At 27.8% G+C, this 24,681-nt stretch overlaps 6 protein-coding genes across 6 annotated transcripts; 3 read left to right on the top strand and 3 right to left on the bottom strand.

Moving 5' to 3' along the window:
* Positions 1–2,272: 2,272 nt before the first annotated feature.
* LOC141532311 (uncharacterized) lies at positions 2,273–4,813 on the bottom strand. Its single transcript, XM_074250602.1, has 6 exons — positions 4,667–4,813; positions 4,343–4,521; positions 3,780–3,837; positions 3,035–3,488; positions 2,790–2,957; positions 2,273–2,535 (listed from the first exon to the last, which is right to left on the bottom strand). Exons 1-6 carry the CDS (start codon positions 4,674–4,676, stop codon positions 2,379–2,381), a joined length of 1,026 nt encoding a protein of 341 aa, XP_074106703.1. The 5' UTR covers positions 4,677–4,813; the 3' UTR covers positions 2,273–2,378.
* Positions 4,814–5,182: 369 nt separating this feature from the next.
* On the top strand, positions 5,183–7,421 carry LOC141532315 (dynein light chain 2, cytoplasmic). The gene is made up of 3 exons (XM_074250605.1): positions 5,183–5,342; positions 6,434–6,551; positions 6,641–7,421. The coding sequence occupies exons 2-3, from the start codon at positions 6,444–6,446 to the stop codon at positions 6,800–6,802; spliced, it is 270 nt and encodes an 89-aa protein (XP_074106706.1). The 5' UTR covers positions 5,183–5,342; positions 6,434–6,443; the 3' UTR covers positions 6,803–7,421.
* A 982-nt stretch (positions 7,422–8,403) lies between these two features.
* Positions 8,404–10,864, bottom strand: Coq5 (ubiquinone biosynthesis protein COQ3, mitochondrial). The gene is made up of 5 exons (XM_074250603.1): positions 10,423–10,864; positions 9,741–10,153; positions 9,549–9,637; positions 8,669–8,792; positions 8,404–8,600 (listed from the first exon to the last, which is right to left on the bottom strand). Exons 1-5 carry the CDS (start codon positions 10,628–10,630, stop codon positions 8,511–8,513), a joined length of 924 nt encoding a protein of 307 aa, XP_074106704.1. The 5' UTR covers positions 10,631–10,864; the 3' UTR covers positions 8,404–8,510.
* Positions 10,865–12,860: 1,996 nt separating this feature from the next.
* On the bottom strand, positions 12,861–17,169 carry Mer (ezrin/radixin/moesin family protein merlin). Its single transcript, XM_074250597.1, has 8 exons — positions 16,301–17,169; positions 15,874–16,209; positions 15,571–15,798; positions 15,277–15,486; positions 14,853–14,959; positions 14,602–14,731; positions 13,625–13,960; positions 12,861–13,554 (listed from the first exon to the last, which is right to left on the bottom strand). Exons 1-8 carry the CDS (start codon positions 16,397–16,399, stop codon positions 13,231–13,233), a joined length of 1,770 nt encoding a protein of 589 aa, XP_074106698.1. The 5' UTR covers positions 16,400–17,169; the 3' UTR covers positions 12,861–13,230.
* A 3,500-nt stretch (positions 17,170–20,669) lies between these two features.
* LOC141532404 (uncharacterized) lies at positions 20,670–21,320 on the top strand. Its single transcript, XM_074250735.1, has one exon. It carries the CDS (start codon positions 20,670–20,672, stop codon positions 21,318–21,320), a length of 651 nt encoding a protein of 216 aa, XP_074106836.1.
* Positions 21,321–22,437: 1,117 nt separating this feature from the next.
* Positions 22,438–24,153, top strand: LOC141532403 (uncharacterized). Its single transcript, XM_074250734.1, has one exon. The coding sequence runs from the start codon at positions 22,438–22,440 to the stop codon at positions 24,151–24,153; it is 1,716 nt and encodes a 571-aa protein (XP_074106835.1).
* Positions 24,154–24,681: the final 528 nt, after the last annotated feature.

Raw genomic sequence — 24,681 nt, 5'->3', positions numbered from 1 at the left:
AATAAGGGAGGAAACCAAAGAGGTCGCTTTTCAATTTGTTACACATTATTTACACGGCGCTGTGTGTATGGCTTAGGTTTGATGTTTAATAACACAATAGCTCTAGTCGCATTTAGGTGACACTACTTGTAGAGAGAGCGCTAATTTTAAATATGATACTGGTCAGCTGACAGCTGTCAGTTTTTTTAATTTTTACCACAAAATACAATAAAAAAAATGCTTTCAAAACTTTTAACTTATAATTTTTATTAATTTTAAGATGTGAAATTTTTTTATCAAATTTTTTTCATTATTATAAAATTTTAAAAAAATTTCTAATGTCTGTCAACTTCACTGTCTTTTTTATGAAAAGAAAGTTAGCCGACATTTCAAAATTTTTGTAAATTTTTTATTGAAAAAATTTCAATTAAACAATTTAAAAAGAAAATTTCACTTGTTAAAAAGCTTGAAAAACTATAAGTGTAATTTTTTAGAAATATATTTTTTGTTGTAATTTAATTAATAAAAAAAATCAAAAATTTTTTAGACATCTGCTAACTTCAATTTCAGGTCTTTTTTAGATAGATTGCATAGAAATTAATTTTTTGCATTAATCCTCATATCGGAATTTTGTTATAATATCTCTTAACTATTAGAGTAAAGCTCAAAAATAACGTTAGTTAAAAAATTTATATGTTGCTGCGATTGGAAATGAGTTCGAAGATGAGCGAAATCTGTCAATAAGTTTAGAAATGGTAGCTTTTCAAAATTATCAAAATAGTGAAAATCAGATTTTTGGTAACTTCATTGATGGATAACTTTTAAGTGAAAAGAGATGGCTATTTTTTGATAAATTCATGTAAAAGTTTACAAAATTACCTCTAACTTGACGTATATAACGTTAACTTTTTCATATTATTAGTTACTTTATCGAAGTTAAGAGTTTAATTGAACTCTTCAGGCAATGTATAAAACAGCCTACGATATTTATTTATGTTAAAATAAATTTCATTCAATGTCAAACGAAAGTTATTGAGACAAGATGATAATTAATTCTATGAAATGTACCTTCCATTTCGGGTGTAGCCGAATGGCGCTATTTTTTTTTTTAAATAATAATTTTACACTAATTGTAAGAAGTAAATAAATTTCAAGAGATAATAAGCAACTTTTTATGTATCCCTTTTACTTTAATGAAAAAATTCCACATGTATAAATTAAACAAATATTATAAGTGCGAACTTAAAAAAATATTTTTTTTTATTATAGACTACTTGTTATAAAAATTCCAAAAGTTTTCAGATCTCTGCTGATTTCAATTTCATACTTTTTATCCTTAAATTACCTTAATATATAATGAACGTTCACCATTCCTTTTTTTATAAACAATACAAAATAAATTATTTGCTCAAGATTTTTTTGACCGTATTTCAATTAGTACAATTTATTGATTAAATTAAATTATTATTCTTTTCGCAATGAAATCGCGCCTCGCAAAAACAAAACAAAAATATCGACTTGACTGTTTGTTCAAATTTAGCAAAAGGATAAATTGATAAATCAATCAATTAATCAAGAATAAATTGATATAATTAATATTGTACATAACTTTTAAAGATTATAAAACAACAGTTTGCTTTGAAGATTAAAGTCGACCATCAAATACCATAATACCCGTACGTCATAAAAAGATAAATAAATTTTTTTTGTTCCAATGAAAAGGATACTTTTGAAAGTCACACGCTCGGGTAATGTCACTAAGCTCGTTATTATGTCTTGAAGAAGTCGATCCAGAGATTAATTTATTGAACCCTTTATTCACATTGTACACTAACAGAAATATCAACGGTGATGTTGATCCTTTTATGATACTTTTAGTACAAAATGATTAATTTCGAGCACATAGAATTGTTTTAGAGCAATTTTGCTCTACATTATTTAAAGAGTTGATCAGTAACGATGATGTAATTTCTGATGTCAGTCCTGAAATGTTAAAACTGATTCTGGAATATATTTATGTTGAAAATATCAATTAGTTAAACGACAATGGCCAACAATTATCAGAAGTTAGCAATCGCTTTGAACTGAGAAAATTGAAGCAGCTGTGATTGATGGTCGAAAAAACAAATGACATGAAGGATTAAAGAAAAAATGTTGCTTACCTCAGTCAAAATTTTCAAATAGTTGAATATTAATAAATATATCTTAATATTGCCAAATTGTATTTTTATGTACTGAAGTAAATAATATTTCATAAAAAACTACATTACTCCAAATAAATAAAAATAAAATATAAATTAAATTAATTTTAATAAATGGCATGTTAAGGCTTTCAATACTATAAAATATTTAATAATATATTGACATGTAATTTTAAATAAAATAATACTAGACAAAATTTATAAGTCATCGTTATAACGATCTCGTTGCACAGTTAACTCATTTCTACCAGACTTGAGAAAATGCTTGGCATAATCTGGCAGTGGTGTTACAAGAACTCTTTGATCTGTACATTCAGATAAAAATTTTTTCAGATTCGTGCTTTTGAATTCCCATCTATAAAAAAAATATTATATTATAATCTAGATGGTTGATTAAGATACTATTAAGTAGCACATTTTATAACTTTATCGTCATTTTTGTTAATACTCAATTGTACACAATTGTGGTCAATTATTCAACACTTATTTATCTAAGTCACAGATATGTCACCAAGAAAAATATTTACATTAATCATGATTACCGGATTAATTAGACATAAATAATGATAATATAAATAATCTTTTTAAAAAACAATTTTTTTCACTTACTGCATATTAATTTTAACATCCGGTAATTTTGCCGCGATTTTTGGATCAGCCCATGGAACATTCCGATTTTTTACTAATAATGACTCCAAAATAATCTCATCACTTCCCAAATATTTCTCTAGATATTCTCTTCGATTTTGATTTTGTTTAAAATCGATCCCCATGTTGCTAAAAAAATCATCAAAATTTAAAGAATATCCCAAAATTTTGAATCAAGTGTAAAAATATAAAAATTGAATATATACCTGACAACTCCCGGGGCTTCCTCGAATTCTTCATCAACACTCATGTCATTTCCATCGAGAGCATTTCGTTTATTTGTAATATGAATTTTAATAAGTGAACTAATATTTTTACCACTCAGTAGTATCTTTTTACATTCAGAGTAGCCAGCACTTTTAACGACAGCGAGTAAGAATTCTTTTGTTACTGATTTATTTGAACAAAAAAACAGATCTTGTTCCAAAAATAATGCAATACAAATTGGCGATAAACGATGTGACTTCTTTTCACGAATAACTATGTACGTTACGTCATTATAAACTTCTGATTTGATGTGCATTTTCATTTGGAGTGTATTAAAGTAATCAAACATGCTATCTTCAATTTCAGATAGATCATATTCATTATAAAAATTATTCTTACGGTTTTTAAGCTCATATGCGTGCCACATTTTACGATTTGAGTGACGACTAATTTCTGAAAATGGAAAAATTATATTATAAATTTTATAAATCGAGTATTACGTGATTCATTAGTAGTTTTTCGTAAGTAATTTTTAATAACGGTTAAAATACTACTTTTATTGTGGGATTTTCTCAGAAAATTTTGCTGAAGCAAACAAAATTTAAGGAGAATCATAGTCATCCACGGAATAATTAAATTGCTAAATAAACTAATCAGAAAAATCGTGTAACTATTTAAGATAACTAAACCAATAAAAATATATAGAAAATTCCATCGCTTTGATAGAAAATTATTATGCATTACCTACAACTTCTAAATGACTTAAGCGGCTTTTCAGATCTTTTTCAGTCAGTTTTTTATCCTGTAACAAAGATAACAATAAGCAATAATTCTTCTGATAACACACTTGTAAAAATAAATATTCCTAATGATACTAAAGTTAGTTGACTACTATCAATTTTTAAATTCTTATAAAAAATCAATTATAATAAAAAAAAAAATGCTTATAAAAAATTTTTACTAACAATTTTTTCTTAATTTTCACATGTGGAATTTTTTTATCAAATTTTTTATGAAAATGAAAATAGCTGACATTTCAAAATTTTTAGAAATTTTTCATTGAAAAAATTTCAAGTAAACAATTAAAAAAAATGTCACATGTAAAAAACTTGAAAAACTATGAGTGCAATTTTTTATAAATATCTTTTTAGTTGTAATTTAATTAATAAAAAAAACCAAAAAATTTTAGACGTCTGCCTACTTCAGTGTCATAATTTTTTTCATAATTTCATCACTAGAAAATTATGAAAAAATTTTTCATGCCTGTTAACTTCAATGTCATCATTTATAAAATTAATTATACTTACACGAATAACGTGATTAATTATTTTTAATACATTAAAAGTCGTAAAACTTTCATGATTGCGAATCAAGCAAGATCTTACTTGGTCCCATGTAATTTCAGGAAATTCTAACATTACACTTGATTCAAGTTCTTCAAATTTAAATTTCTGTATTACTGAATTTAGTAGATGCCGAGGAGATTCTAAAAAAATTCAGATTATTAATTATTAATAAAGTTATTTGTATGTAGAGTAATGAAGTAAATCTCTTTATGTAAACATAACCTGATTTGTTTACAAATAATTTATTTATATTGATTTGAACATAAATTGTCATAAAGTACTTACGAGTAGTCATTGTTTCAATGTATTATTAAAATGTATTCAACTATAAATCTAATTAAATAAATAATCCGTTTGAAGTAAAAAATTCATAAGCCGACAGTCTGAAAATATTATTTTTGTTGTTTGAAAACAAATATTCTCGGTAATATAGGCAATTTTCTTATCAACCTATTGCCGTCTGTTTTATATTCTACCGGATTTATATATTCATACAATGTTGCCAACATGCCGGAAATTTTCATCACTTTCATTTTATATCAAAAAAAATATTAAACTTTGTTTTAACTGCCAAAAATACTTCATTTTTTCTTTTTTGCACATTAAAGTTATTATCATTAATTTTTTTTTTAACTTTTGCTTGCCATTAAAAAAAACAACACTATTTTTATCACAAAAAATTTTTCAAGTTCTTTTACCGCCATTTTTAGAGAGTCGCAAGGCATTATGGGTTGATAGAAGATTCTGATAGAAGACCCTAATTTAGGACCAATCAGAACTCAGTAAGTGTAGCCACAGGCGCTTCAATCTTTAGTCCGAACGACAAATTTTTGGTATCGGCTCTTGTGAGCAAAAGTCATTGAATTAATTACCCAATATTATTGAAAAAATAACGATAGATTAGAATAAAAATCACAAGTATTTTTCTTTTAAGTATATAAAGGTTGTTACTAAAAAAAAGGTATGTTGTCTATTTTATAAATTGAAAATTTGTCACTTTTAACAAACATATTCATACAATACGACTAACATTTTACAGCTTTTTTTATTAATTTGTTACACACATTTTATTTTCATTTGTTAATATTTATAGATAAATTAAAAACTAAAATTTTATAGATTTAATTCATTGCGTGTGATCTAATTTTTTTTTTCTTTTATTTATTATCGACAAAACATTTTTTGTTACTCGCCTACTCATAGTCAATCATTGAGGTTTCACATAAAATATAGTTCCCATTAGTGACGATTTATTTTTAATCAAAGTAACCAAAAAAAAAAGAAAAAAAAAATGAAACAAAATATGCCTGTGTTTGATGTTCATGCCATTGTTAAAATTGATCGTGTGCCGCTAAAAAGGTTTTAGTAATTGTCTGTGTAATGAAGCTAAAAGTATTTTTATTTATTTATAAACCGTGGCATTATTTTTTATCTTCATACAAGGATATTAACACTAATTATATTTTATAATTTTATCTGATATAGATTTTTCACGTTTCCTGGCTGGGTTTTTGTTATTTTATTAGACGAACTTTGATATTTATTGAAATAACATAACAATTTATATATTACTACATTTATGGAAATTAAGTTGATGTATGTTACTAAAATTGGAGCAGAAACTTAAAGAGTATTTGTCACGCAAAATACTAAATTTTGTCGATATTGAAAACCAATAATATTTTCAAGGGTAGAAATTGTTAAATCGATGATTAAAGAATCTCCTTTATTTGAGAATATATTTTCTTAAAGTATTTCAGTTGAATTTTTTATAGTGTCAATTATAAACAGATAAAGTATAACATGCTGTTACAGAATTGTTTCCATGGCAACTAATTACCAGGCATTGAAATATATATATTTTTCCATAAAGAAAAACTTAATCACCATAAATTATTTGAAGAAAATAATAAATTAGCTCAGTAATTTTATTGAATTATTGATAATAGTAATTGCTGAGTGTGTTTTTTACTCCAAGTATCAGGCAATGAAGTAGTATAATAATTTATAAATAAACAATAAATTTATTTGTCATTAATTCTATTGTTACAGGCCATACAATATGTCAGACCGTAAAGCTGTAATCAAAAATGCCGATATGTCGGAGGAAATGCAACAAGATGCTGTTGATTGTGCAACTCAAGCACTAGAGAAATATAATATTGAGAAGGTATAATTGAATTTAAATTATTTTATTATTATAGTGTAATATTCATAATAATTGACATATTATTAAAAATTATTTATTTTTTTATTTAGGATATTGCAGCATTTATTAAAAAAGAATTTGACAAGAAATACAACCCGACGTGGCATTGTATTGTTGGACGGAACTTTGGCAGCTATGTTACACATGAAACAAGACATTTCATTTACTTTTACTTAGGTCAGGTAGCAATTCTTCTATTCAAGAGTGGATAAGCTGGTTTCTTACTCTCTTATCTTATATTATATTTCCCTATCCTCTATCAATTTCGTAATCAATATAAAATTTTCAATTCAAATTAAATGTGTAAACACAAATAAATAAATTGAATATATTTATGCATGTATATACATATATACATGTATTTATATATATATATATATATATATATATATATATATATATATATATATATATATATATAATATAATTACTAAAAAAGATATATTAATACAAAAATCTAATGAATATATCAAATAATACTTTTCAATATTGTTAATTTTCCGAGTAATAAAGTTTTAAATGCTAACTTAGAAGAAAAATCTAAGAGTATGGAAGCTTACTGGAAAGAAAGACATACTCCTTTACATGATGGAATGTATTGCGTATGCCAAAAAAAAAAAAATGAAAAACTGTTGTGTTCTGTTTTATATTAGGTATATTATATAGTTGAGTTCAGTGCTGGCGGTTCTAACTCAAAGAAATGATAAGAATAAAAATTGACATTTCACTATTAATGTACAAATTGATGTATGCTATAAGAAGATCGAAAATTAAATTGTATCATCTCTTGAATGACATAAACAGCTATGAATAATAGTCGCCAATATTAAATATTGATTTTCATTTGTATGTCACCTATAATTTTATAAAAATTAAAATATAGATAAAATCATTTATATCTCTGTACTACGTACATATTGTACGCACGACTAGTATGCACTTAAATATCAAAATTTGGAGCTATCAAAGAAATGATATAGTAATAGCATTATCAAAGAATATCTTATTCATTAAGAAAGTAATAAATCAATCAATACGTGTTACCGCCACTATACATTATAAGTAGCTAAAATTTTACCAACTTCTTGACTTGAAATATTATTGTATATTAAAGATAAATCTAACGTTTAAAGTTATTAATTTCTTTTTCTATACTTTTTGCCATACAATACTTTTTAGTAATAATGTCAGGTATTACAGGTGGTATGAATGCAATAATATCGTTATTAATAAGTTAGTTTTTGCAATGTTTCGACTATTAACTTATAGAAAAAATAAGATAACAATCCATTTATTTTATTTTGTTGAATGTTTGAATAAAAATGAAAAATTTCTAAAAATACACTACTATCTTTTTCTGTATTAATATATATTGTATAAAATTTGCTGGAATCATTATCTGATGACTATCAAAGAACTGGTTGCTGAAATAAATTAATTGTTCTTTAATCTAAAAAAAAAAACTTTTAATTTTATCTTATAATTTACTGTAATTGAAATAATTGCGGGAACAAATCGTTAAAATTATTAACTGTTTAATAAAAATAAATGTTAGCAGAAAATCCGAAGTTTTTTTTTTTTTTTAATTTTTTTTTAACAAATCATAATTATATGGTAATTTATTTTGAAGATTAAGGCATTAGTCAAATTAAAAAAATTAACATTAATTATGATATATAAATATATTCTATTTATAAAATCACTTATGATCAATGTGATTAATAAGTATGTAATAATACTTATAATTATATGTCATCGTAGTTAACAATTATCACAAAGTAAAATAATAAGTAAAACTTATTCGTTATAAAAATAATAGTTAAATAAAGTTTATTATACTTGAAAATACATAAATTAAAATCTTTGAATTATTTCAAATACTTCTTACGAATCAATTAAACTCCAGTAATTTTTTTAATTTTATATTTTAAAACCAGAGTGGATCGCAACTACTCCAAATGTTAAATTTTTATATGTCACCTGTCTAAATCCAGCATTTTCTATCATACCCTAAAAGTTCAAATAATTTTTAATTGTTATTGACTGTGTAGAAATGATTAATTATATGAATTACGTACTTTCAACTCGTCTTGTTTTGGGAACTTTCTGATACTCTCTACTAAATATTGATACGGTTCCCATTGACCTGCAATCAACTTCCCCATTACTGGTATCATTTGAAACGAGTATTGATCATACAGCCTGAAATCGAACAATATATAATTTAATAATTAGAATGTCATGCACCGGTTTCAAAATTAATTATCTAATAGTTTTGCATAATACATATAACTATACTTAGAGTTGCATTCTCTTTGTTTTGTAAAATAAACTAATTAAACAAATTTACTAATTGTTAGTATTTATAAAATAAAAGCTATTAACAGTATTTCTGTAATTTTTTTTTAATAATAATAATCGTAAGAAAATTAACTTGAAATTTATTTGTGCAAATAATTTTATAGAAATTGACCAAGGGATTTTTTTTTTAATTAAATTTTTTAAATTAAAAAATCTATATAATAAAGAGAGTGGAGAAAATTAATATGTGTGACGAACATATAATTATTTTTAAAGGAATTTTTATAGTTAAATTTGTTATCATCAGAAAGGTCTTGATAAGAATTAGTGCCTTTTTGTTTTTATATATTCTTTAGTCAATTTTTTATGTCAAGTTTTTGGAGGAGTTTTTAATAGTTTCTTGATTCTATAAATTTTTTCTGTCACATCATTTGTTCATTAAATTATTTGTAATTGCTTCTATGATATCACTATTGATTTTTAAATTTATCCAAACTGTGTATAGTATAATTATAAATATCAAAAAATTATTAAGCTAAAGTTTTCTTATTTATAACGCATAAATCTTAGCGTCACAGCGACTGCAGGGTGCTAGTAGTAGAATAAAATAATATATTTTTCAAAATAGAATAAATAAATTTTATCTGAGCTTCGTACCATTTCAGAGAATCGTTGGTTACATGACTGAACTCTAAGCACAAGAATCTTCCTCCTGGCTGAAGAACTCTATAAGCTTCAGATAATACCTAATCAATATTTTTGAATCGGTCAAAATAATCCTTATAAACCTTGATATATAAATAAAATATTGATTTATATTCAACAAAAGAATATTTTTCGTGTCAGTACCTTATCAATGTGGGTTACATTTCTTATTCCAAATGCAATAGTATAAGCAGTATAAGATTCATCCGGACAAGATAGATTCTCAGCATCACTTTGCAACCAATCTATATTGTATCCATTTTCTGGGGTGAATCCTAATTTTTTAGCTCTTGACTGTCCAACGTCTAACATGTTTTGATTAATATCGGATACAGTAACATAACTTTTAATCTTTTTTTTATTTTCTAAATTATTTAAATAATTTAAGTACCGAAAAGTTATGTCACCAGTTCCTCCTGCTGTATCCAATAATTTACAACCATGTAATGGAGATAATTCTTGAATGAACAAATCTTTCCAAATTCTATGGACTCCAAAGCTCATTGCATCATTCATTACATCATACGAATCAGCTACTTTCTCAAATACTGAATAAACTGGAATTTTGATTACAGAATAATTATTAATAAATTATTTATAGATAATATAGGATGACACTATAATTAACAGTCACTTGATAATTTTTTAATTTTATTCAACAAATAAATTTTTTCTGAAAAATTATTTTTAAAAAATTGCATGTGTGCTTTTTTTAATTTTTATATGTCAATTCTTTTTCTCATTTTTTTTTGCCAAAAAATTATAAAAATTATTAAATATCCGCTAAGTTAATTAATTTTCATTAACATAGTTTATATTTTATTACCTTCTTTACTTTTGTCACGTTCTTTAACTGTTTTAAACCCAAAATGAGTTGTTGGCTCTTCATTAATTTCTGATTCTACTTTTTGTTCTTCATTTTTTGAAACTACACCAGAACTAAATTTTGCTGTTCTGATGACTTGATTATTTCTTGCAAATAATTTATTGTATATTTCTTTTGCAAGAGTAATTTTTTTTCGACTTAGATACATGTTTTTGTTTGTATGAACATCTACGTTTTTAGGTTATTATTTACTACTAAAATATATAAGCCTTTAATCTTTATCACTCAGGATGTGTTTATAAAGTAATTACAATATAGTACATAAATATAGTTTATTTATACTAATTATTAAAATATAAACATTAACTCCATTTATTTAACATTAAAAATAATAATGAATTAACCGGCAAAACTGAAACCTTTATGTTCAAGTCACAATATATTACTTTGCACAGTTACAACGTTGAAAAAACAACTTGGAAAAAAATTTTTAAATTCAATAAAATTTTAATTGAATAAATAATAAAATTAGTAATAGTTTTAGGAAATAAATAATTAATTATGGAAATTTAAAGGCAGTTGAAACATTATTTTTATTAAAATAAGAATTTTTATTTATTTATTTTATCAGTGAGTATTACAAAATCACAAATAAATTTAAAATGAAGTTTATAATTTTGTAAACAAATTTTAATGACCTGATCAGATGCTTAGAGGAGGGTGGGGCAAGACGGCCCACCTAAGCCAGTTTTTATTTTTTGTGGCTTTCTACTATCAAGTGGATTTACACTCGTCCAATTTAGACTCAATTTACTGGAATTTTTCGAAAGTTCAAAAAAAAAAATTTTTTTTTTTTCGGGGCAAGATGGCCCACCTCCAAAATATGATGAAAAAATATTATAAAAATAAATTTTTGGTCAATTTTTGAGGTGGGTCGTCTTGCCCCACCCTCCCCTACAACCCCTTATTAAAAAAATAGATTCAAAACTATTCAACCCATGCAAAATGTATATCTATATATTTGTCAAGTTGAATCGTTTTTAATCGCTTTGAGTCATTTCGAATCGTTTCAAATCAAGGACGTATATATATTGATGAAAATTAAATTAGCTGACATTTAAAAAACGTTAGAATTTTTTTTTTTATTGAAAAAATTGTTATAAAAAAATTTGAAAAACTATAATAGCAATTTTTAAAAAACATTTTTTAGTTCCAATTTAATTAACGAAAAAATAAATAAAATTGTCGGCTAACTTTAGTATTATTATATATTGAATTAATAACGATTACTTATTTTCATTGTGCTGGTAGGAATAAAAAAATATAGATTTCAGTCGATTAATTATGAAATAAATTATTACTAATACAAAAAAAATTTTTTTTTAAATGAGAAATTTTATGACATTGAAATTAAGAAACACTGGATAATTTTTTTACTTTTCTTAAAAATAAACTAATTTCAGAAAATTATTTTTGAAAAATAAAAGATGAAATTTTTTAAAAAAATTTTTCTTGCTATGATTTGTTCATAAAAAAATTATCATATGTCTCTGAATTTCAGTATCATGAAATTTTGTAATAAATAATCAATATATTGAAAATCTGAAACAATTTAATTTTTTAGATGAAGAAACAACAATTTTTTTGACAGTAACTTTAAGTTGAAAAAAGTTTTTTTAATTTTATAAAATCTATTCTGAATGAAAATTCACAAGTATTTTCTCTCCAAATCAAAAAAGCTTTTTTCAACAAAAAAGTTACCGTGAGAAAAAACTTTTATTTCTTCGGCTAAAAATTGAATTGTTAAAAATTAATTTTTTATCACAATTTTTTTAATACATTTTTCTTTCAGATAGAAACAAAAAAATAGTCCTTAGATTTTTATGACAATCAAATTTTTTTGAAAAAAATATAGTAAAAAAATTCGAGATGCAGAAACTTAAAAGAATTGTTAGTGCGAATTTTTTTGAATAATTTTTTTATAATAATTGATTAATTCTAAAAATTCTAAGAATTGTCAAATATCTGCCAATTCAAATTCTAAGTTAAATAAAATGTTTTAAAGACTGATAATTTACTCCGATTAGCTAAACTTACTATAATTTCATTTGTTATTTCAATGTCTCATGCCTTCTCTCGTAAGCTCGTCTGTTAATTGCTATAGCAAATTTAAATTAACGAAATTATTATATAAAAAAATTTATAGCTTCATCCTGCTTCCATACAAAAATGAAACGTAACAAAACTTTACATTTCTTCTGTGAAGAAAGTTACTGTGAATAAGATAGATAAGAAATAGATTGAAACAAAATTACAATAAAAGTATTTATTTTATTTTGACGATTTCAATAAAAATTAGTATATCTATATATAAAATACCATTTAATTATTATTGTTACATTTTATAAATTTAACATTAAAAATTTAATTACATTAAGACACTTTATGATACAATTATTTGTATCTTTTGAAATATTATATAAATTTATAATTCAACTAAAATAATAAATTTAATGGAAATTCTCTATGGCATTACTGATAAAATACATTTTTCAGTGCATCATAAAATTACAATAAGAATAGTTAACTATTTTGTAATAGAAAGTTTCAACAATAATTGCCAATCCTATTTACTGAGTATAATTAAAAATATAATTTTTATAAACAATCATTTTAAAAAGAAAAAATAACTATTAATTAATTTAAAATATATTTATATATTACATTAGTTAAAAATTATTTTTCGTTATTACCTAAAGTTCTTCGAAAAAGGCAACTCTGGCTTTTGTAGAGCCTGACTTAACTTTTTTAAAGAGTACTGTATTTATTTTCACCAAGTCTAACTTGTTCGTCATGGAGTTGGTCTAAATCACATTGTTTTTCCCCAACTTTCATTACTTCTATTTCAGAACGTAATTCACGCAACTGTTCTTGCAAATGTTTGCTTTTTTCCCAGTAATCAACTCTTTCCTTTTCTATTTCTAACGAGAGTTGATCAACATCTTCGTCAGTGATGAGATCATACGATGTTAATTCTGTAGGTAGTGGATCTGTGTCTAACTGCAAAGTTTGAAGATCTGCTTGTAAATCAGACAGTAGAACTTGTGTTGATGGAAATATATTTGGTACAGGCTGAAAGTAAATAGAAGATAAATAATTAATTTACTTTACAGAAAAATAATTTTATTAATAAAATACTTACTGTTATAGTGGCTGTATAAGCGTTTCTACTTAAAAACTCTAAAAGCTTTTCTTTAGCTTCTTTTTCAGCTATGCGTGCTCGAAGTAATTCATCTTTTAGTTTCTCAGCTTCTGCAGCTCTTCTTTCAGACTCTTGAACCAACCTTTCTGTTAGTAATTCTGCTTCTCTTGTTTTTCGTTCTAAATGAACTTTTTCTTCTTCAGTTTTCATATTATTTAGCCGAATCCGAGTAATCTCTTGTTCAGCTTCAGACGCTTTCTGACTTAATAGCATAGCTTCTTCTTCAGCTACTCGGCTTTTTTCTGCTAATAAATCTGCTGTTTCTTCGGACCTTCTCTGAAATTATAATTATTACTATTAGAATAAATATACTAGCAACCTTCAATCATTATGCGACGGCCGAGATTTACATCATGATATTTTAATAAATCCAATCAAGTTATACATAGTTTGGGTACTTTTTAAAATAATAATGCTATCACAAGATCAATTACGAATAATTTAATGGGTAAATGTGATGGAACAGATTTATTGAACCAACAAACTATTCAAAAGTCCTATAAAAATTCAACATGAAAATTTGATTACTAAAAAATATTAAAAACCAAAAGACACTAATTCTTATCAAGAACTTTCTGATAATACGAAATTTAACTATAAAATTCTTTTAAAAATAACAATATGCTCGTCACAAAATTTTCCTTACTCTCTCAATTATTTAAATCATAAATGACTATCGTTGAAAAAATATCAAATCCAATTTACGATAAAGATATACCCGTTACCAAATTTTTCTTAGTCTCTTAATTACATAATTGAATCTATTTATAACTTCTCCGAAAATTTATCATAATAAATGAACTATTGCTGAAAAGCATATGAAACATTGAAAAGGCACAAATTCAGATCCATACGACAGAGACAAAATTTTCTCTCTTAACATTATATATATATATATATAATCATTTTCATCTTACCAAAGCTTCATTTGCTAAACGAATTTCTTCTTGATATTGAAGTAATCGTTGTTCCATGGCAGCTTTTTCTTTTTCAGCAGCTTCACGTAATTGCTTTTCTTTTGCCAATTTATTCCTCTCTATCTGTCGCCTAAATTAAAAAAATTTTAAGCATAAAAGTTTAAGAAAATTTGAAATATTTACATCCTTTGAATGATTATAATATTTAATCATTCCATTAGTTAAATAAATTTAAAATTAATTTCATTTACCTAGATCTTTCTTCTTTGGCTTGAGCTTTCATTTGCTGAACTTCCATCGAATCGGGTTTACGCCTTCTCATAAACAAGTCATGATTTCCAATGCATAGATCGAGAATCTGAAAAAATGACATTTGATACTAATTAAGCGTAATGTCTCTTTAAAAGTTGTATCATTTTTTGATAAGCAATAAATAATAAATTAATTAGTTATTAAAATCTATACCTAATTTCATAAGTTCAACGTAAATGATTTCAAAAATACTCAATATACTTATTTTATTTGAACGTTAAAATTTTAAATAATGTAATGAATTTTATTTACCTAAAATAAGCTTTATCTATTTATAATATAGTAATTATGTGATTATAAGATTGTTATGTATTGCCTTGGCATATAGTTGAATAAATAATAATAAAAATATGAAATATTTACCAGTTTGTTCATGCGAACTTTTAAAGAAAAAAACACGAAATTTGGTGATGACTTTTCTACGGGTTTGATTACAAATTTTTTATCATCAAAGCTTATATGACGTATTTCAGACCAAGTAAATGTAGTCTTTGGAGTCAATTTATTTCCTTTTTCATAAATATTCAACCCAAGTGCTGTTACACCAAGCCATAAATTTGTTTCTTTTTTGTTCTAAAATAAAATAATCAAGAATTACAAACAAAGCTTAAAAAGTGATAGACAAATCAGTGAATTAATTTACTGCAGAGTATTTACATTTATCGGAAAGTAATTGACGCCATACATATCAAGATCTTGTGCTATTTTTAAATACTCCATTTCCGCTTCATCACGAGACATCCCTCGATGATCCGCGTACCAAATTTTAATACGATCCTCCCACATTTCTGATGTCATTTGATATTGATCGATTACCCTTTGGGGAAGTAAATGTTCACTGGTTAACATTCCTGGTCTACAAGAAACTTCATCGTAATCTCCATACTAATAATTAATAAAACTCAAATTAATTTCAAGAATTATTCATGAAATTCAGTAACAAAAACAATAATTAATAACCTTTGCTTGTACGGCATAAGATGCTAATAAAACTGAAGCTTCTGGTGGACAGTAAATGTCCATTGACAAAATGGCTTGCTTAACTTGAAGAAAGAAAAGATGTTGAGTTACTTCTTGAACTAATTCTTCAGCAACGTCTTCTGGATAAAATTTAGCAAGGAACATAAAAGGTGTGGTTGGTTGCTGAGAAATTCCTTGATCCTGCACTTTTTTATCTAATTTGAGCCATGATATGAACCCTTTAGCATCTTCATATTGAAGACCAAAGTACCATGTTTCTCTTAATCCTATTGTTCTGCAAACTAGATCGAATAAATCTCTCCCCGTGGCTCTCCACTAAAAAAAAAAAATAGTGATTGCATTATAAATGAAAAAAAAAAAAAAAAAAAAAAAAAAAAGTTTATATTTTATAAAATATAGTACTAACCTCCAAATTGAATTCTAATTCTGCATCTAGAGTGCAAACTTTAATAGGAAAAGACCTTCCTGATTTTTTACGTCTAAATGGTGGCATTTTACTTTTCATTTTTTTTTTTTACTCAGTCATCGCAGAATATTATGAAAAAAAAAAATTCATAAACGTTTAACATATTTCATAATAGATACTTATTATATATAGCAGTCACTTTAGAGGATGTTTTTCATGTATATTTAACATTTTTCAATAACATAAAAAATTTAAACACTTTAATTACAATGAATTTTAACAATTTAAATCCAACACCCTGTCGTTTGATATTATTTATTGCGGTTTTCCCAATATATTTTAACTAAAATAATAATAACAATTAATCATAGAAAATAAGTTTATCTATTCACTGAAGTGATGGGCGTCAATTACACAAATAACAACAAGAAAATTTGGCTACGGAAAATTTTCTAAAAAAAAATGTGACATATTAGTGTGTAGTATATACAAAAGATAAAACAAATATGCACTTATTATTATAATTATTATTTTTAGTTTGTCTGGGTCGGGACAGTGGAGTTGTTATATTAAGATGACGTCACACGCGTCTACACAGTTACATTTAAGCGCGCTTGTTACATGCCTGTGTAATATAATATTAAAAAATATATTAATTATTATTATAATTGCAACAATATCCCCATGACAATTAGAAATTCATTTATAATAAATGCATTAACTTATTACTATAAAGAATGTAAGAGCCTATTCTATGAAAAATGCATAAATACAAGATCTAAATTGTTAATTTTACCAAAAATAAACAAAACTATTAGTACTCAGAATGCTTATTATGTAGCAATTAAATATTATAACAAACTCCCTGCTGATATGAAAACAATTAACTGTAGTAAAAAATTGTTAAAAAAAAATAAGTTACTGGATAAGAAACCTTAATGGTTAACATGTTTTAAAATGTAATGGAAAAATAAAAATGTAATGCGAGTATTTGATGGGATATTTCTTTTATGATAATTTTCCATAATTTTGTATTTTTTTCTATATAAATTCATTACTTTTGTACTTATTATCTCTTTGCATTGTATTATTAACTAAAATTTTGTAAAAGTATATATATATATATATTGTAAAATTGTTATTTTTGTACTGGTTCTATAAACAGGTGTTCTTACACCTCGATAGAATTCTTTACCAGATAAATAAAATAAAAAAAAATAAAAATAAATATTTGTAATTTTTAAGCGATTAATTACTCCAAATTTATCCATTAATTATTGCAGTTTATTATTTTACAATATTGCGAACTTTTTTTCGATAAAAATATTTTTTAATTTGAAGATTTCAAGGTACTAGTAACCATTTTTGGTAAAAATTATTGGAAATTGTTCAAGTTTTTTTAAAAGTATTATTTAAAAATTTGCACTTGTAATTGAAATTAATTTGATAATTTTAAGAATTTTTTTTTTTAAATCAATTATCGCAAGAGAAATGAGAAAAAATTGACATATGTTAAAATTTTAATAAATTGAAAATGGAATTTTTTAAAAATCATTTTTCGGAACAAACTTGTTTGTTAAATAAAATTAAAAAATAGTCAAATGACAGCTAATTTAAACGTCATGCACTTGTAATTATTATTAATTTATAGATGTGGAATTTCTTTATTAAAATTTCTATGATACTAAAATGAAATATATATGATAATAAAGTTAGCCGACATTTTTTATTTTTTGATTTTGTTTAGTTTATTAAATTAAAGCTAAAAAAATTGTTTTTTAATTGCACTTATAGTTTTCCAAATTTTTTACAAATGAAAATTTTCAAGAAATTTTATTTTTGTATCTAAAAAAAAAAACAATTTTTTTAATTTGATAATCTAGAATATTATTATAATTTTATACGATTAAAAATAATATTTTGAGTATTATGAAATCAATTGATTGTACAAAAACCGCAAAATTAAAATTTTACTTCAATTTTCTGACGTCGATTTTTGCAATTTTTTTGAATTTTCTAGGATTGGGAGACGAATATATGTATATGAATATAATTGTAATAGAAGTCCAACAATTTTGTAAAAATTACACTCAAATTATAGCTGAGACCGGACAGTTATTTAATTTTTCTTCAAATTTAAATTAGTTCTAGAAAATTCTTTTTTAAAAGTGGCATTTATGATTTTTTAGAGCTACTAAATGTAAAATTTTTCAATTAATTTTTCTTGTGATAATTTATTTGTTAAAAAAATTCTAAAAACTATTTCAATATTAATATTATAAAGAAAATAATAAAAAAAAACACGTCAAAATTTTTAAAAACTTCAGTGCAATTTTTTCTTCATTAAATTAAATTAATTAAAAGTTTTTTATAAATTAGCAGTCGAGAAATGTTATGACTTATTTTTAAAGACTACATTACTGAGAACTAATTAGTAAAATAAACGCGCACAATTATTATACTTTATAAATTTTTAATATTCTGTACCCGTTTTTTCTCACATGGATTGATTATTATTATCGATCAATCTTTTTTAATCTCTGTCATTACATTACTTTATAATCACTAAGATACTTACCCATTAGGTGGCGCCGTTGTTTAAATATGAGAACCATTTTGTGGTCCTCACAGAGGTTAAAGAACCTCCACTTGTCAGATTTAAATATTTACTAGAATAACTAGGAGAGTCGATTGGAAGACGTCGAACGCGCTACATGCGATATCTCTCTCAGAGCAATTTTTAGTGATTTATACGCAATAAAAATACAAAAGTGCCCACATTGATCTGTTTTGGCAACAAAACAATAATTCAAGGTCATTAACTAAATAATTTTCAAAATCTTATTTTGAAAACACCAATTAATAGCAAAATAAAAAGCTAACCTAAAATAAATTATGAACGAGACAAAATCAACAACTGCGGACAACACCAAACGCAAAAGAGATGACCAACAGAGCCATCTAGATGGAACTGAAGACAACATCTCACCAAAAACCCACAACCGCTATGATAACTTTAGTAAAGCTCCTTCGTAGTCTTAATTACCTACGACGATAACAAGGGACAAAACAGCTCAAAGAACATCGGAAACCTACACCCAATGGACGTTGGACGAGCACTAAGAAATAAAGACGCAGCTATCAAAAGAATTGATAGAAAAGGTGCAAACCTAATTCAAGTAACTTACAACAACGCCTTGGAAGCAAACAACGTAATTGAAAACCAGAAAGAATGGCTCCCTCAAAACTGGCTAGCCTACATCCCCGACTGGAAAACTACCAGAATCGGAGTCGGAAAGGGAATAAAAACCTCCCTCACCGAAGAACAAATCAGAGAAGGCCTAAGCTGGGACCATCAACCGATAAGAATAATCCGCATGGAAAGATTCACGAGACCCCTACCTAGAAACAACACATCAAACATTCAACAACGAATCCCAACCGAAACAATGAAATTTGTTTTCGAAGGCGAAAGATTACCAACTCAACTAAAAATATTTAAAACTATAATCAAAATAACACCCTTCGAACCAAGACTCAAACAATGCCGCAATTGCCAGCGACTAGGTCACCTCGAAAAACAATGCCGAGGAAAGAAACGATGCCCAATCTGCGCAGAAGAACATGGAGAAAAAGACTGCGACAAAAACAAAACTCACTGTGCTAATTGCAAAGAACAACATCGAGCTACAGACAGAAACTGCAGAATCAGAGTCAACATGACAATAAACAATAAAATAAGTTCCTATTTGAACATAAGCAAAATCGACGCCCGCAAACTAGCAAAGATGCACGGCTTAAACACTCTCGAAGAAGCGAATAAATGGATCAAAATCCAACCAAAAGGAGAAGACAACTGGATATTTCCAAACAACCACACATTAAACACCTGGCTACCAAGCACATGGCAACAACTAACATACCCAAGAAACGCAAAAGAAAAAACTCCCACAAAAACAAATCCGGGAGAATGCTAAAAGTGAGAAGAAAAATTCGCCGATACAATGACTACCAAAGCGACAACATCCTGCAAGATAGTCACCCGAATTCACATGAGGAACACTCGGATGAAGACAAAATGGAAGAGACAGAAACAGAAGACAATCTCTTGACACAACAATCGACAGTCCTAGCACTTACAAACGAGGGACTAATAACAACAAACCTGGTAGCACTGGAACTCCGCCAGGACATCCACAAAACACTCCCACTAGCGGACCTATCAAACAAACTTTCCAGAACTGAAAATATACACGAAATGAACCTAACAACACATAATCAACTAAGCCAAAGACCAAGCAACAACGAAATAACGGAACCGACGAACAAGGAGAACCTTCCATACGTCTAACCCAAAACCAATAACGCAATGGCCCAAGACAACTCCAAGATGAGAATAGCTCAATGGAACTGTCGCGGCTTAAGAAACAAATCTCACCTCATACCTTGCATCAGCACATGCAATGACATATTAATACTTTCAGAAACTTGGCTCACAAACGATACAAAATACGGCATATCCAAAATGAACTTAATCAGAAAAGACAGAGAATTCAGAACAGGCGGAGGCGTAGCAATAGCAATAAGGAAAGGCTTACCATACGAAGAAATCACACTAGACCATCCCATCTTCAATGACGAAGACATTGAAATAGTGGTCGCAAAAATCACCCTGCTCAACAAAAAGCTAACAATAACAAGCATATATATCCCACCAAATATACAAATTAACTTAGTACGCTGGAAAACTCTACTAAAAGAGCTTCTCAACATAAGTAAAGACGACCCCATCATAATTGGCGGAGACTTCAACACACATAATGAAAGCTGGGGCAGTACAGGAACTTCAGCATCTGGCATAAATCTTGCTACTGCATTAGAAGACCTGGAACTATTCGTAATTAACAACGGAAACCACACCTATATAAATCATAATCACGGCAACAATGCCCTAGACCTAACCATAGTCAACAAGACCCTAAAAGCCAACTACACGTGGAAACCACCAACTCCACACTAAACAGCGATCATATTGTCATCCAAATAACTATGACAAATGCCCCAGAAGCCATAAAACAAACCCGCCCACAAATACGCACAAATAAAGTCGATTGGGAAAAATTCAAGGAAAAAATAACTAACGCTATGCTAAATGAAGAAATACAACAGAACGACCACCTAAAAACATACTCTACTTTCTGCGACATAATCAGGAGAGAACTAATAGCCAATGGCGCAAAAGAAACTAACAATAACCAAAATACATCAAAACAAAAAAAAAATAATAATGACAGAACCAAAACATGGTGGAACAAAGACTGTGATGAAATAATAGAAAATAGAAAGAAGGCATTAAAAAGTTATAAACAAGACCAATCGGAAGAAAACTGGGAAAACTTACAGACCACAATGAGAGAATCTGGAAAAAAATTAAAAAAATTAAAAACAACGAAAGACGCAAATTTATAGAATCGATCAACCCAAAAATGCCAATCAAAAAATATGGAACATCATAAGAAGCTACGATGGCAAATCAAAGAAAACACCAGACAAATACTCAAAAACAGATGCTGAAGAAGAAGAAAAAGCCATAAACAAACTGGCACCGATAAACTCAACCACATTCCAAAACATCAATATACCAGCAGAAGCAGGAAGAAGCGCAATCCAAGGCATCTGGCTACCTTTCAGAGTAGAAGAAATAAATACTATCATCAAACATCTCAAACCTCAATCGGCCCCAGGAACAGATAAAATATCCAACGAGGTGATAAAAAATCTTCCAGACGAAGCTGTAAAAGTACTGACACAAATCTTTAACAAAATACTAGAGACAGGAGAAACTCCAAAAGAATGGATGAACGACGACATCTGCCTCATCCCAAAACCAAACAGCAACTCCTTACGACCTATAACTTTGGCTTCTTGCCTCCTAAAAGTTTTTGAAAGAGCTTTCTTGAACCGATTCGAATACTTCATGGAGACAGAAGAACTTATCCCAAAATCACAGTTCGGTTTCAGAAAAGGAAAATCATGCCAAGATAACATAGCCATGCTGACAACAGAAGCATACAACGCTTTCGCCAAAAAAAATGATCGGCCTATTACTTATCGACTTCGAGGGAGCATATGATAATATGGACCCTCAAGAACTAATAAACATCATAGGCCAACTCAGACTACCACTGAGAATAACCAAGCTCATAACCAACATAGCTGGGGAAAGAACAGTGAACTTCTACCGAAATGGGAAAAAAATAACCTCGAGAAAGATCAAGAAAGGAGCCGCACAAGGAAGAGTCTCGAGCCCAATCGCGTTCAACACCTATATAAGCGACATTGATAACCACATCGGACAAAAATGTACCGTAGGCATGTACGCAGACGATGCAGGACTCTACACTGTCGCTAACAACGAACAAGAGTGTACATATAATCTAGAAGACGGACTCAGACACCTCCAACCCTGGCTCGAGAAAATAAAACTCAAAATATCAAAAACCAAAACAAAATTCATGATACTAAGCCGAAAAAAAAGATTACAAGGCAACACTACAATAAGAATAGACAACGCCATAATAAATAGGTCAGATACAGCAAGATTCCTAGGAGTAACACTAGACACTAAAATGAAATGGAAACCTTTCATCAATGAAGTCAAAAGAAACATCACCAGAAGCGTCGACATCATGAAAACGTTAGCCAGGAAAGCATGGGGAGCCCATCCAACTACCTTACTTCAAGTCTACAAAGGCTTAACGAGAGCTAGAGCAGACTGGGCATGCTTTTGCACACAATCAGCTTGCCAAACATTGAAAAAAGAAATAGAACGAGGCCAAAATGCCGCCCTCAGAGTCGTTCTGGGCTGCTTTCCATCTACACCTGCGGTAGTATTACGAGACTTAGCGAATCAACCAACAGCCGAAATAAGAGGAAAAATCCTAACTAGCAGATTTCTAGCAAGGACATTCACTTCAAAATCTCATCCCTTAAACCAGAAACTAAAAGAAGCCAACCATCTCTGGGAAAGAAAACAAATGACAAAAACCGGCGTATCGTTCCTTCATAAAATTTGGAGAGAAGAAGAACCCGACATCACTAACCTCTCAAGATCTGATAAACTCCCATGTTTTGAAATTCCCCTGAAACCTCAATTAGAACTTACCACACAAAACTTTGACATAGGGAAAAGAATAAAAAAGAAAGAAAGCAACGCTGAAGACTTCACATCTGAAATAGCCAAAAACAGGCCCAACTGGACCATAATTTATACTGATGCATCTAAAACTAAAGATGATAAATACATCGGATTTGCTTTCACATGCTCCAACCCAAAAATGGAGAAAAAATTTAAAATAAGCTCGAACTTCAGCATCGCAGAGGGAGAAGCTCTAGCAATTCTCCAATCCCTCAAAACAGTAAAGAACATGAACATAAACAAACTCCTGATCTGCACAGACTCTGCAAGCACACTAGAAGCCCTCAATCACATTGGCCTGTCCGGGAAAACTAGCCCAATAATACTAGAAATAAAATCTTTAATCAGCAGATTAAAAATGGCAGGAAGAAAAACGGAACTCTGGTGGTGCCCAAGCCATCTAGGAATAGAAGGCAACGAAAAAGCCGATGAACTTGCCAATGAAGCCAGACTCACCGGTGAACTACTAGAGCTAAAACCCAATTACACAATATACAGCCGCACGATACAAATAAAATACAAAACAGAGGATGAAACAATCAGACACGAAGACTTCAAAAAATCCGGTTCAACATACCATAAATTCAATAACCCACAGCCAAACAACAGTAAAAAAGCATGGTTTGAAAACAAAAATCTAAAAGAATCACCATAACACTAATAAACAGAATGAGATCTGGACACATATGCACTAACGAATACTTACACAGGATAAAAATCAAAGACAACCCTAGATGCGATTGCGGACACGAAACACAAGACTTGAACCACATCTTTTTCAACTGCAACTTGACAAAAACAGAATCAGAAAATCTATGCCAAACACTGAAACAAGAAAAAATACAGGCACCTTATGACATCAGAAATTTGGTCTTCACAGATAATACAAAAATCCTCAATAGTATCACACAATTTGCCATAGACATCAGAAAAATAATCAACCTAACTCACATAACAATAGACGACGACGACGACAACAGCAACAACAACACATAATTCAAATATTTGCGGGACATGATTTCCCACCACAACTACTCTAACCACATGCACTAATCACATCACAAACATTGGCTGTACGGGACTCCCCAAAGGCCAGCTGAGCACAACTCAGCAAGGAAAGAAAAAAAAAAAAAATATTTACTAGAATTCAAATTTGCGCGCGCAAGTGCGCGCATGAGTTTAG

This window comes from Cotesia typhae, unplaced genomic scaffold (genome assembly GCF_013202065.1).
Source record: "Cotesia typhae breed Kobodo isofemale line unplaced genomic scaffold, CoteBio_Ctyphae contig_59, whole genome shotgun sequence".
NCBI lineage: Eukaryota > Metazoa > Arthropoda > Insecta > Hymenoptera > Braconidae > Cotesia > Cotesia typhae.
Note: the sequence above shows the minus strand (reverse complement) of the source record. Positions and strands in the feature narration are given on the sequence as shown.